Here is a 14,405-nt window from a genome sequence, read left to right as displayed (position 1 = left end):
GCGAAAATGTGGCGTAAATCTTTGAATGTATATTCTTTCAGAGCGAACGTTTTTTAACTCAAATATTTGCTTCTGGGAGGGTCCCTGGAACAACATATTTTCAGATGGGGGTCCGCGGGAAAATACATATATTTTTCGGGGTCCTTGACATGAAATAGGTTGAGAAACACTGACATAGAAACAGTTTTTTCAGAAAACTGTCAGGATTTAGAAAACATTTGTAGAATCTGTTCTCAGGGTTAATAGAAACAGCCAGTGTTGAATGGGGAGGTATTGTACAGTACCATGAGATGCTCTCCACAGAAGATGATCCAGAAGGAGAGCAGCATGGAGTAGAAGATGCCCTGCCTGATGTCTCCAAACAGAAGCATCCAGGTCCAGTTAAAACCCACAGAGAACCACTCCACCGGGAGGTTGATGAAGGTCATGGAGATGCCCAGAGCAAAGATCACTCTGGAGAAAAACAAAACAAACAAAAAAACAATAGATTCTTCAGTTACAACTAAAAGATAGTTTCTGTTGTTAAAGGCGCACTTTAGCCATTTTCAATGGTATCTTCTTACAATAAATACACGGAGGAATCTCTGTACGTTGTGTCCGTCCGGTCTAGTATAATTGGTCCTCACTAATTGTCCTCCTTAAATGTGGAAGTGTTGCTGTCCCAGATTTGACCACCAGGTGACGCCAGCTTCACTGTTCTACCGCGGTTCTGGGTGGCTCGACGTTGTAGACAAACAGAAAACGGACATCTCCATAATGTGAAAAAAAGAACGCTGGGACAACGCTCCACACGTCCCAAACTCTTCTCCCTTCTGGCTCCAAAACTGTGGAAAGCACTTCTCATTGCAGTCAGAACTGCAGCATCACTCCCAATCTTCCGCCGTAGTCTGAAAACCCACATTTTCAGACTCCATCATGGCCCATAGCACTTACCCTACCCCCTTAGACAGCATTTCTGTAGACTTAGATAGCATTTGATACAGACTTATAGCATGTTATGTAGAGTCACAGCACTATAATTGCATTGTATGTAGTCATATCACGTCATAGTACATAGCATAGTATAGTATATATGTATAGTTTATATGTATAGTTTCATTATATAGATATTCCACTGTTACTTTCTTAGCTTACGCATGTTTCATGATAAATGCTTTTTATGTGATGTATTCCCATGCTTTTTTGTTCTTGCTTAATGTAAATCGCTCTGGATTAAGAGCGTCCGCTAAATGCCTAAATTGTAATTGTAAATTGTAATGTGGGGCGTGAGAGCCACGTAGCGGGACTGAAACTCTAGTTGTGAAAACATGTCAGAATCAATAGTGGTTATCAGCACGGCAGCATCAGCAAGTTTGTGTCAGCTATTCAACACAGCAAAATAGATGACTCAACAAGCTGCAAAAAGCTGAGTTAACAAATCAAAGAATTAATACACGGTTAAAGTTATTCAAAAACAAAGTGTGGTAAGATATTGGCAGACCTCCGCATTACATGCACGGCCCGTTCAGACGAAAAATGTCCGTCGACTACCTTTTTTCACTGACGAAAACTAAATGGAAACTAAATTAAAACGAAGCTATTATGACTAAAACTAAGCTAAATGTACGTAGTGACAAATTCGTCAAAACAGATAGAAACTAGACTAAAATGTTAGGAAGGGACTAGTGGACAAGAGATCCAGTATTTTTATTTTTTACACTTGGTTGCATGCTGAAAATAGCAGGCCTGTGATATGGCTAACTAAATCTGTCTAATGGAAGTGGACCACTTAGGCCCTAAAGGACATTGCCTATAATGTATTAATTAGATTATCTAGTAAAGACAAATAGCGCAGTTTGTTCCCAATAACCTGTCTAACTAACCTCATTACTTACAGCCGACACACTCCAACCTCTATAGAGCGTCGCAGTCCCTCCCCCTTTCAGAACGACGAGTGGCCCAGGAAATTAATCCCAATGCATTTTTCCCCATAGGCTTTTCTTAAAGTATTTATTTAAAGACGGTTACACCGCGGACAAAGCCAACTCGGATCGTGACAAATCATGACAATGAACACAATGTTTTGGGCCGATCAAATAATTTATAAGAAGCAAAACAAAACAAATAGTGTTGTCTCCTGCCTTTATATTCTTCTTTCTAATGATTTGATCGGCCCAAAATATTGTGTTCATTGTCATGATTTGTCACGATCCGAGTTGGCTTTGTCCGCGGCGTAACCGTCTTTAAATAAATACTTTAAAAAAAGCCTATGGGAAAAATGCATTGGGATTAATTTCCTGGGCCACTCGTCGTTCTGAAAGGGGGTGGAACTGCGACGCTCTATAGAGAGTCTAGACAACAAATCAACCTACGTGGAGACAGACAGAACAGGGCCTCTCTCTCTCTCTCTCTCTCTCCTCAAGGTCTGTGGCAGGTCTCGGCATGCCAGGACTAGATGAAAGGCTAATCATAAAATACAGTGGGTATGGGTAACAGTGCACGTTCGCGTGTGTGCGTGTGGAGGGGGTCGGTCGGTGTCGTCAAGCAACAAGAAATAAAAGACATACAGGAGGTGCTTTTTTTCCCTTTTTTTTTTTTAGGTTTCGCAAGTTTGTAGTGCAAACAGAGGTAAAGCATACAGGAAGCGTAGCAGGTTCTAAGTAGACAGACATACAGATTGCGTTCTAAGAGAATAGTTCTGGCATGTTGCACTGAGCGCACGGAGTGAGACAACATTGAGTTGGTATGCAGGGAATGTCCCCGAGCACAGACAACACACAGGAGAACTTAGGCCTGTATATCTGTGCGTGTGTGTGTGTGTGTGTGCGTGCGTCCGTGCGTGCTCTTGTACTTCTACTGCCTTGTTGTGAGGACTGTAGGTCCTCATACAGATAGACAAAATAAGAAATACCCCACTCGAGAATTTTGAATGTTTTACATGCAGTCGCTAACAAGCAACAGAATTAAACCACAGACGTTGTCGGGGACATTACACATTCGTGGTGAGACCATGGTGTAATTTCAGTGGTTCCCAAACTGTGGTGTGTGCACCCCTTGTGGTGCGCGGGCGCCTTCTAGGGGGTGAGCGACATGAAAAGCGTACAGGCTTTAGTTTGCTTTTGACATGCTATTGTTCCGACTGTCATTAGACTTAGACCGACAACCTACAGTACCTCAAACCCTAACCTAACCCTAACCGCCAAGCATGGGAGCAGTGCATGTTCGACCGTTGTTTCCGCATGTCCGACCGTTGGTGTGTCTAATCTGCGTGTGCATCCCCATGAAAAGGCTAATGGTGGTGGTGCTATGGTTTTATTAACATATTATGCCAATATATGGCAAGTATTGCAGAATATAGCCTATGCTGCATATACGTATATGCCAGGTTCATACAGTATATGTGAATAAATAGGAAATATATGTCTCTACCTGTATATACAGTAGCTTATGCAATGTATATTTCCATGCGTCAGCTAGGTCAGGAGGTAACAGGGGGTGTGTCAGCTATAGGTCAGGAGGTAACAGGGGGTACGTCTATAGGTCAGGAGGTAACAGGGGGTGTGTCAGCTATAGGTCAGGAGGTAACAGGGGGTGCATCAGCTATAGGTCAGGAGGTAACAGGGGGTGCATCAGCTATAGGTCAGGAGGTAACAGGGGGTGCGTCAGCTATAGGTCAGGAGGTAACAGGGGGTGTGTCAGCTATAGGTCAGGAGGTAACAGGGGGTGTGTCAGCTATAGGTCAGGAGGTAACAGGGGGTGCGTCAGCTATAGGTCAGGAGGTAACAGGGGGTGTGTCAGCTATAGGTCAGGAGGTAACAGGGGGTGTGTCAGCTATAGATCAGGAGGTAACAGGGGGTGTGTCAGCTATAGGTCAGGAGGTAACAGGGGGTGCGTCAGCTATAGGTCAGGAGGTAACAGGGGGTGCGTCAGCTATAGGTCAGGAGGTAACGGGGTGCGTCAGCTATAGGTCAGGAGGTAACAGGGGGTGCGTCAGCTATAGGTCAGGAGGTAACGGGGTGCGTCAGCTATAGGTCAGGAGGTAACAGGGGGTGCGTCTATAGGTCAGGAGGTAACAGGGGGTGCGTCAGCTATAGGTCAGGAGGTAACAGGGGGTGTGTCAGCTATAGGTCAGGAGGTAACAGGGGGTGCGTCAGCTATAGGTCAGGAGGTAACAGGGGGTGTGTCAGCTATAGGTCAGGAGGTAACAGGGGGTGCGTCAGCTATAGGTCAGGAGGTAACAGGGGGTGCGTCAGCTATAGGTCAGGAGGTAACAGGGGGTGCGTCAGCTATAGGTCAGGAGGTAACAGGGGGTGTGTCAGCTATAGGTCAGGAGGTAACAGGGGGTGCGTCAGCTATAGGTCAGGAGGTAACAGGGGGTGCGTCAGCTATAGGTCAGGAGGTAACAGGGGGTGCGTCTATAGGTCAGGAGGTAACAGGGGGTGTGTCAGCTATAGGTCAGGAGGTAACAGGGGGTGTGTCAGCTATAGGTCAGGAGGTAACAGGGGGTGTGTCAGCTATAGGTCTGGAGGTAACAGGGGGTGCGTCAGCTATAGGTCAGGAGGTAACAGGGGGTGCGTCAGCTATAGGTCAGGAGGTAACAGGGGGTGCGTCAGCTATAGGTCAGGAGGTAACAGGGGGTGCGTCAGCTATAGGTCAGGAGGTAACAGGGGGTGTGTCAGCTATAGGTCAGGAGGTAACGGGGGGTGCGTCAGCTATAGGTCAGGAGGTAACAGGGGGTGCGTCAGCTATAGGTCTGGAGGTAACAGGGGGTGTGTCAGCTATAGGTCAGGAGGTAACAGGGGGTGCGTCAGCTATAGGTCAGGAGGTAACAGGGGGTGCGTCAGCTATAGGTCAGGAGGTAACAGGGGGTGTGTCAGCTATAGGTCAGGAGGTAACAGGGGGTGCGTCAGCTATAGGTCAGGAGGTAACAGGGGGTGCGTCAGCTATAGGTCAGGAGGTAACAGGGGGTGCGTCAGCTATAGGTCTGGAGGTAACAGGGGGTGTGTCAGCTATAGGTCAGGAGGTAACAGGGGGTGCGTCAGCTATAGGTCAGGAGGTAACAGGGGGTGCGTCAGCTATAGGTCAGGAGGTAACAGGGGGTGCGTCAGCTATAGGTCTGGAGGTAACAGGGGGTGTGTCAGCTATAGGTCAGGAGGTAACAGGGGGTGCGTCAGCTATAGGTCAGGAGGTAACAGGGGGTGCGTCAGCTATAGGTCAGGAGGTAACAGGGGGTGCGTCAGCTATAGGTCTGGAGGTAACAGGGGGTGTGTCAGCTATAGGTCAGGAGGTAACAGGGGGTGCGTCAGCTATAGGTCAGGAGGTAACAGGGGGTGCGTCAGCTATAGGTCAGGAGGTAACAGGGGGTGCGTCAGCTATAGGTCAGGAGGTAACAGGGGGTGCGTCAGCTATAGGTCAGGAGGTAACAGGGGGTGCGTCAGCTATAGGTCAGGAGGTAACAGGGGGTGCGTCAGCTATAGGTCTGGAGGTAACAGGGGGTGTGTCAGCTATAGGTCAGGAGGTAACAGGGGGTGTGTCAGCTATAGGTCAGGAGGTAACAGGGGGTGTGTCAGCTATAGGTCAGGAGGTAACAGGGGGTGCGTCAGCTATAGGTCTGGAGGTAACAGGGGGTGCGTCTATAGGTCAGGAGGTAACAGGGGGTGCGTCAGCTATAGGTCTGGAGGTAACAGGGGGTGCGTCTATAGGTCAGGAGGTAACAGGGGGTGCGTCTATAGGTCAGGAGGTAACAGGGGGTATATGGCCCCTGGGAACCGCCGGTGTAACTAAATCAGAACACTGAGGAACAGTCAGTCCACCGACTTGCTTTATAGCAGGAATTATGTCGCCGTGGTCCATTTCCAAAGGGGAGCAAACGGGGACAGAGGCTGTGAAAAGCATACTGTATCCAACTCTCATCAGTCTTTTGGCAGTTCTCTCAAAACTTTCCCCCCCATCCTGATGGCTCTGTAGACTACTGGTAAAAAGGTGGCCAATGCTTTTTACAGCATGAAAAAATCATCTGGCCGTCTACAAATAGGTTACGAATGGCACATCCCTGAAAGCATGCTGATCATCTGGGAATGCGAGCTGCGAGAGCCGCACCGGGCAGAGTGAGGGTGTGTGTGTGTGTGTGTGTGTGTGTGTGTGTAGTCACAGAGTGGTTGTGTGTGTCCGCTGTGGTGCTGTGTGTGTATACATAGGATGTGTCAGTTGAGTGCTAGCTAGCAGATACAGTAGTGTAATGCATTTCATGCTACGGCAGGCCTTCCCGTGGCGCTGAACGCAGCCTCATACTGATCCGCCCTTCGCAGCACAGTAGGGGGCTAGACAAACAGCAGGGTCTACTGTATGTGAGGTTCACGTTCCACAGCACAGCATTCCATGACACACTGCTTCAGCCAGCCCACACGAAGCCAGCTTTGCTCCCAACAAGCAGTTGTTCACCCGGACTGGGGAATTATATGAAAATGTCTGGGAAGTTCAGGATTAAGACTCGATGTCTTGGGACATGTTTTGTGCATGCGCAACATCACTTCACTTCCTTGTTTACGGGCCGACAAAACTAGTCTATTATCTCTGAATCTACGTCGCTGGTCCATGGTGTTGATCAGAACGGCAATGTTCTGTCCTCATTTCGGACTTAACCAAGCGTCACGTTTGGAATATAAACTCTAAAGAGAGATGACCTCCCGGTTTTGGGCACGTTTTCTTCGGTTTTTTCCGCAGTTTTTCCTTTTTCTTTTGCCGATGGGTTCCCAGATTGGGTTTCAACCTGACCAAAAACAATGTGTCCTGGTGGTTCGGTGGTTAGCCGTAAGTAGCATGAAAAGAATACCTGTAGGAGGGTAATCTTGGGAAACCTTTCAATCCTGTCCCGTTGCGATAAAAGAGGTTTGTGATTAATCATTGTAAAGATGAGGGCACTTACTTCTCCAGTAACACCGGAGGTCTGGTCATGAGGGTGATACGTCTCCAGTACCAGATCATGATGATGAGGATGCTGGGGGTGAGGAAGGTCTTCATGGCAAACCACACCTTGGTGAAGCCTCCATTCTGGTGGATGCCCTGGAAGTATAAGAGACGGCCAATTTCAACCAAATGTTCACTTCAAACAGTCGGCACTTTGAATAGTTTATGGTTTTTAATTCAACTCGTCTAAATCACAGCGGATCGAGAAATAACATTCAGACAAAATCACTATAAAACCGGTGTTATATTTCATGTTCAAATACGGGACTCTTTTTTTTTGTTGCAGAGAGTGGGAGTCCTACTAGTAGTAGACTGGAACTCACCTGTGCTGGCATACGCAGCTCCCGGCAGGATCCGCCGGGAGCAACTAGGCACAGCTGCTGGACATGAGACTAATTAATTAGAGCGACAGAGAGAGAGAGAGAGAGGATTGTGCGTGCGTACGTGTGTACGTCAATTTAACAAAGGTGCAGAGTAGACAATCAGAAATCAGCAGAGAGTGAGCGACGTTTGCGCTACTGTATGCCGTATTGAAGTGGACTCGGTCCAAGAATTTTTTTCTCTCCCTGGAAATAAAAACGTCTGCGTTTCCGAGGCTATACTAAGTAGTAGCCGGCGCTTCCTTCACAGCGCCGGCTACTACTAGTAGAGCGGAGGTTATAACATAACCTCACAAAAACTATGCCTAAACCTAACCTTAACCTGTGAAACAAGCGTCCCCATCGACTCCCAGGCTCAGCAAAAAAGGTCCCGTTCTAAATACATCCATCTCAACATGTAGCCATGAGCAACTTACGACCAATCGGATATCCTTGATCTCTCCGATGCCCACGTTGATCTTCTTGCGTTCGTTGACCGGCAGGCGGATGTTGAGGAGGTAATACTTGTGGGCCACACTGCCCACCTCCATGAAAGGCAGCAGATCACACTCGTAGTACCGTCCCTCGTTCTCATAGGTCTAAACAAAAACACACACACACACACACACACAAGGCATTTTTGATAAGTTTTCAAAACATTGTTATTCCTTCTACTACTGTAATCTATTCCAGGCAGGGTTCTGTGTGTGTGTGTGTGTGTGTGTGTGTGTGTGTGTGTGTGTGTGTGTGTGTATGTCTGTCCTGGTGCTAATCTCGTAAACAAGAATATAGTTTCTGGCGGTAACATTTGGATTATCATGACTTTTCACATCACTTCAAAATGAGTTCAATGAAAGTGAACTGAACTGTGTTTGTGTTTGGTGTGTAGCCTCTAATACTGTCACTCTAAATAATAATAATAATAATAATAATAATAACCTTAATATAGGCGACCGAAGAGCTAGACACACACCAGAATAATGTCACTTCATTATGTCAGCACTGTCATAGAAGTTTCATTTTAAATAGTCTCATATAAGCATTGTGGTCCAAAAATAAATAAACGGTCTCATGCGATATTGTCAGGGAGTTGTCTCGGTGTCGTCACAACTGTAAATAAACCGTCTCAGAAATGTGCAATAATTCGACAGCAGTAACATCAGCGTTTTATCTTATTAGCCGGGGATTAACCTGCCGTACTTTTTATTTGCGTTTTCTCTATTCACTTGGCCATTAAGGTCCACAGAATGAGAGGCCTGCTCTGCCGAAAACATCGCGAAAAAAAGTTATGGCCATTTTTGTATACCACACCATAGATAGACAACCAATATAAGGCAACATTTTCCAAATTTCATCATGCTTTTAGTAGCATGAGCGGCAATTGTGACAAATGTCAAACTAGGGGGTTTTCAGGATTCTGAATTCTTCCGATTCCTGTCCAATTTTGGGCCTGTGGCTCCCCAGCTATATATCCATATGAGTCAAACCACCAGCGATCATGGGAAATAGATGGGAAGTCCCTGAAAGTCAAAATGACCAAAGCGATCTTTATAATCTTAATACTTAGGCACAAACAAACTATTTTCTAAGAACAATATTGATGTAACTAAGAGATTCGACGAGTTAGCTATATTTTATATGCTGAGATTCAGAAGGAATAAGCAAAATCGTGATGCGACATTTCCTGCTTTAACCCATTTTGTGCAGGAACCCCTTTTGGTGTTAGCACTATGTTATGCTTTAAGCTATTAAAAAATAGCAGATCTACAAGCTCGTAGCGCGCCACTCGGTGGCACGCTACGAGCTTGTAGGTCTGCTATTTATTTTTTTTATCGAAGAACGACCGACATAGAAACATAGCTTTTTCAGAAAACTGTCAGGATCTAGAAGATTTTTTTTTAAATCTGATCTTAGGTCATGATGATGATGATGAATGGGTTAATAAAAAAACAGTGGGCAAAGGTGACAGCTGAGTGAGTGTCGGTGCAGAGTGAGCAGGACGGTCCTACCTTGGCGGTAGTGAAGTTGCAGTTGAGCTTCCTCAGCTCTTTGGAATGAGCCATCTCTGTCCATTCGCTCAGCGAGTCATCTCTGTAGGCCAGACCCACGTCAATGGTGACCAGCGCTCCGTCCTCTGGACCAGGAAGGGGTAAACATTAGTGTTACAAATAACTACTGTACATAAGATTCTTTTTAACCCATTTATGCCAGATGTCGATTTTTAAAATGTATTATTTTCCTGAAAAACCTCATGTTTCTATATCAGTGGTTCTCAATATTTCATGTCAAGGACCCCAAAATGTATATTTAATATGCCAACGACCCCCATCTGAAAATATGTTGTTCAGGGACCCCCCCCCCCCCCCAGAAGCAAAGATTTGAGTTAAAAACCGAAAATCTGAAAGAATATATATTCAAAGATTGAATTGGCACATTTTCACGATTTTTCAAAAATAGCAGACCTACAAGTTCATAGTGCAGCACTCGGTGCAGCGCTATGAGCTTGTAGATCCAGGGTTTCCTGCACAATGTTGTTGGCATGGCGCTGCACAATGCTTGAAATAAATTGCGCCATGCCAAGCTGCCAAAAAAAAAAAAAAATCAAGTGCCTGCCCAGTGTCCCCCTGAGTGCCTCCCCAGTGCCTCCCCAATGTCTCCCCAGTGGCTGCAGTTTCTCCCCAGTGTCTGCCCAGTGCCTCCCCAGTGTCTCCCCAGTGTCTTCCCAGTGCCTCCCCAGTGCCTGCCCAGTGTCCCCCCAGTGTCTCCCCAGTGTCCCCCCAGTGCCTCCCCAGTGTCTTCCCAGTGTCTCCCCAGTGTCCCCCCAGTGCCTCCCCAGTGCCTCCCCAGTGCCTCCCCAGTGTCTCCCCAGTGCCTCCCCAGTGTCCCCCAGTGTCCCCCCAGTGCCTCCCCAGTGTCTCCAATAGCAATACAAGAGCAATAATCCAAATTAATCTTAATTTATTAATCTAATTAATTAATTAATTAATCAAGATTTTCGACGCGCGCCCTTTGGCCTTTGGCCCCCCCGCGCCCAGCACCATGCCAAGGCCTTTTCCTGCAGGAAACACTGAGATCTGCTATTTTTCAATAGCTAAAGTATAACACAATACTGCTTAAAACACCAAAAGGGGTTCCCGCCCCAAAATACTTTCCCACACCTTCGTTATTTGCACACATTAAGCACAGAGACCGGATCTGCTTGTTTAGTTCTCATTTGTCACTGAACTGTCAATCTAGCTAAACGCAATTAGCTGTGGGAAGGGTCTTCTAGTGACTTCAGCAGCAGCCTTGTGTCTGAGACACGCGAGGAGAGAAAAGAGTCTGGGATACGGTCGGTTGATCCATCCATCCACACCCCCACTCACACTCTTCATAAAATACATACAGTATGATACTTGCCCGGGCCGTTGCACAGTGTGCAGCACAACAGCACGTTTTCTATTGCCCAACAGTTAAAATGAAGGTCGGGGTGAGTAAAACGCAAGCCGTGCCAAAGGTAGCAGCACTATAATTTAGCAATATTCATGGATTAAAGTTCACAGTCGCCACGACTGATTTCAGTCATTTCAGTCATTATGTTCAGAAGCGTTCTGTCATAAAATCTTAATAGCATTTAAAACGGTGGTATTTTCTCACTCATTTGTGATTGACCGCATTACCCTCAGGGAAAAACAACAATTTTTTTTACTCCGGAAATAGATTTCTCCATCGTGGGATGTCTGCTATTAACAAGGCCGATTCCACATCCATAATTCTTGAATACAACCAAAAGTATTTGCATCTAGAATTCCTTGGATCATTTTCTTCAAAAAACACATTTTGCCACTCTTTACAGATTATATCCAAAACCAGAACACATTATAATCTGGGTTCATGCGATCAAGATGTTCAAGTTCAATTTTGATCCCATTCCAAGTGGCTATGACCCAACGTTTGCGGGTACCTGGGGGTAGGCAACCCTAGCCTGGTTAATAAACCAGACTAATATCGCACGGATCCGCGGGATATTAGTCTGGGGAGGCTCAGCTTGGATTTCATTTCCAGGGAAACATTTTCTCTTTGACGCAATTGGTCAGAGCTACTGTCAGTCAAAGGTCTCAAGCATTGAACATCACTGTACCAAAGCCCGCCCATATTGCATACCGTGTCCCTATTGGAGGCCACATTCTCTGGAGTAGGAAATGGGCGTAAAATTGAGCCTCTCCAGACCGAAATCCGCCGGTAGGCAATTTTTTTTTGCCAACGGCTGATTCGGTCTGGTTTATTAACCAGGCTAAGGCAACCCTGCCTGTCGGGAGACCTGTGCTCAGAGGAGCACACGCTAGTTACACAAGGGAGAAACGATCAGTAGCAAAGCAGCGAACTGACAGTACGTTTTGATGTCCAGAATGGCTACGTGTATACAGTATAATCAGCCAATCCTTTTATATCATTATCATACTTCACTCTTAGAACAGCAATAAGAGACTGTTATGGCCTCTCCACACTTTTAGAAACTTCACTTTTTGACCCATGTGCTCTCATCCAACGTGACAGTGCTCAAGAAAGCCACATTTTCAGCCAAATCACAACCAATCAAATTCTTCATTCACACCAGGTCAACTCCGCAGAGCATAGTACTGCCATTTGTGTTATAAATCCTAAGACGGGTTAAAATAAGGCCTTGGTGAAAGACAAGCAGAGACACATGGTCTTTTGAGCCAAAGGCTCTGAAAGCTATGAAAGTGGTTATGTCAAAACAGCTGCAGCTAATTAAAACTTCCCAATGTGAGGTGTCAGACTGTCAGTAGAAGTTATAGTGTTTAAAAATGACTTTGGATAATGATGCAAGAACTAAACTTGCATTGTTTCTATGAAATTCAAACAAACAATCAAGTCGGGTCTTGGATACGAATAATATGAATAATTGATGGAGCATAGGTTTCAAGTTTCAACGATTATAAAAAAAAGGTCTTATAGATGTCTCCCACTGTGACCCAAATCTAGGTTATGTCAATTTAATGTAAACTTAAGCATGGCCTGCAGTTTGCGTAAAAAACAGACCACCCCGGTAAAACTACTGAAAAGGACACAGGAGCCATTAAAACACAACATCTTTACATCATGTTACAAAGCCAAGTGTCCCCTCTCTAGTTATGAAACAAGCTAGAGTGAAGAGAAATGAACCCAATGGCCTGAACAATCCAAACAAAACAAAAAAAACGTGTGGGAGAGAAGAGAAAAGGCATAGAGGAACAGAAAGACGGTTATTGGCAGTCGTCTGTCTCCGTGACACCCCCCCCCCCCCCCCTTCCCCCTCCCCTCGACACCTCTCTCTCCGTTTCGAGGTAAACGTTGCCAAGAACCCCTGAATGTCAGCTTAAGGCGTAAAAACATTCCACCTCAGTCCAGCGGCCATCGCCACGGAAACTAAGCCTTCTCAACAGCTGTGTTATTGCTGGAGCCATGCCAGGGGGATGCTTGGCTTTTGGGTGATGCAAGGCAGGTGGGTGGAGCAGTTATTAAGAATACCAACAAAGTCGCCTTTTTTTACCAACACGCTCCGGGGCGTACACAGGCCATGGAACTGCTCAGTCTGGTGTTCATAAAGTAACCCAAGTAAATTATGCTTAAACGGTTAAACCCAACCTTATTTCTAACCTTAACCTCAGTAAAAACGAGGCCAAAACCTTACCCCTATTCCTAAACTCAACCCCGGAAAAACTGTGCCTGACCCTAAACTTATTTCTAAACCTCATTCTCAGTAAAACAAAATAAAGAATACAAGAACCGCCGCACCGAGCTGTCGGCGTGAGGTTGGCGGGGAAAAAAGCGAGGGTGAGATGGATTATGGGTGATGGTGTTTTTAACGGTTAAGGGTACCTTAACCCTTAAAAACACAATTGTTGCCTTGGACGTGTATACACGTCTTATATCAAAACTGTGGGGTGCTAACGACGTGTATACGCGTTTCTTTTTATTGATAAAATATATATATTTTCTGTTTCGGTTGGCCTCTCTTCTCCTTCTGCACCATACTCCTTGTTGATTGGCGCATGCACGCTGCTGTTCACGTCCTTGTTTGCGGCCCTGAAAGAATGTCTCGTATCTCCTAATCTAGGGATCAGTGTTGTTTTCGTCGACTAAAACTAAGACGAAAAATGTTTGTTGACTACCTATTTTCACTGACAAAAACAAATGGAAACTAAATGAAAACTAAGCTACGATGACTAAAACTAAGACTAAATATACTGACAATTTCGTCGACAAATAAAAACTAGACTAAAATGTTAGGAAGGGACTATAGTGGACAAGAGATCCAGTATAAGTCATTTTACACTTGGTTGCATGCGACGCGTTGTGAGCTTGTAGATCGGCTATTTTCAGCAAGTGTAAAAACACTCATTACGACGGCATCAAGACCCGCCAAATTACATTTTAGTCGACTAAATCAACTGTAGATTTAGTCGACTAAAATCTTATGACATTTAGTCGACTAAAACTAGACTAACACTAAGACATTCCAGGTGACTAAAACTAAATGAAGTTTAGGGATACTCTCCATGGTTTTGACCAGATGGGCAATGTTCCGTCTTCATTTCGGACTTCAGCATGGCTCTCGTTTGGAATATTAACGCTTCTAGATAGCGTGACCAGGGCGAAGTAAGAATGGAACACCCGGTTTTGGTGGGGAACGGAAGGGGGGGGGACCTTTCAGAGTAAAATCTGCTGGCACTCTAGCACCGATATATTTTGAAATATGCTGGCGGCATCTGTTCAAGGAGTCATTCTTCTCTTGGATCGGAACACGGCGATATGCCAAAGGCGGTTTCAGGAATGTGCGGGGCGTGCTTCACTGACTGGTCATGTGACTGCAGTACAGAACAGTATCCACCTTACTTAGAATTCTACTTGTACTTTGTTTACTTTGACGTGACATATTAATGTAATATATATATAATATGCTGGATTTCAGCAAGGATGCAAATGTTTATCCACAGGCTCCACAAAAGCCTAAAACGGGCAACAACGCAATACATTTGGAGAGATTAAAATAGGGCAGTTTATAGTTAAGGGACGCAATGAAACAACGACCTCTGCATCCACGGGATGCACTACTGT

General features: G+C 45.6%; 1 protein-coding gene across 2 annotated transcripts in view; it reads right to left on the bottom strand.

The window, feature by feature from the left end:
• Window positions 1-14,405, bottom strand: part of wls (Wnt ligand secretion mediator) — a 47,257-nt gene that overhangs the window by 14,370 nt on the left and 18,482 nt on the right. For both annotated transcript variants that reach the window (XM_083782270.1, XM_083782269.1), the window contains exons 3-6: window positions 9,314-9,438; window positions 7,742-7,903; window positions 6,905-7,041; window positions 285-453 (exon numbers count right to left, since the gene is read on the bottom strand). In XM_083782270.1, the coding sequence (XP_083638396.1) occupies window positions 285-453; window positions 6,905-7,041; window positions 7,742-7,903; window positions 9,314-9,438 (593 nt within the window). The remainder of the gene's footprint in view (window positions 1-284; window positions 454-6,904; window positions 7,042-7,741; window positions 7,904-9,313; window positions 9,439-14,405) is intronic.

Source organism: Protomyctophum parallelum, assembly GCF_964188405.1.
Source record: "Protomyctophum parallelum genome assembly, chromosome: 14".
Taxonomy (NCBI): Eukaryota; Metazoa; Chordata; class Actinopteri; order Myctophiformes; family Myctophidae; genus Protomyctophum; species Protomyctophum parallelum.
The sequence above is the reverse complement of the archived record's forward strand: the minus strand, read 5'-3'. Positions and strand labels throughout refer to the sequence as shown.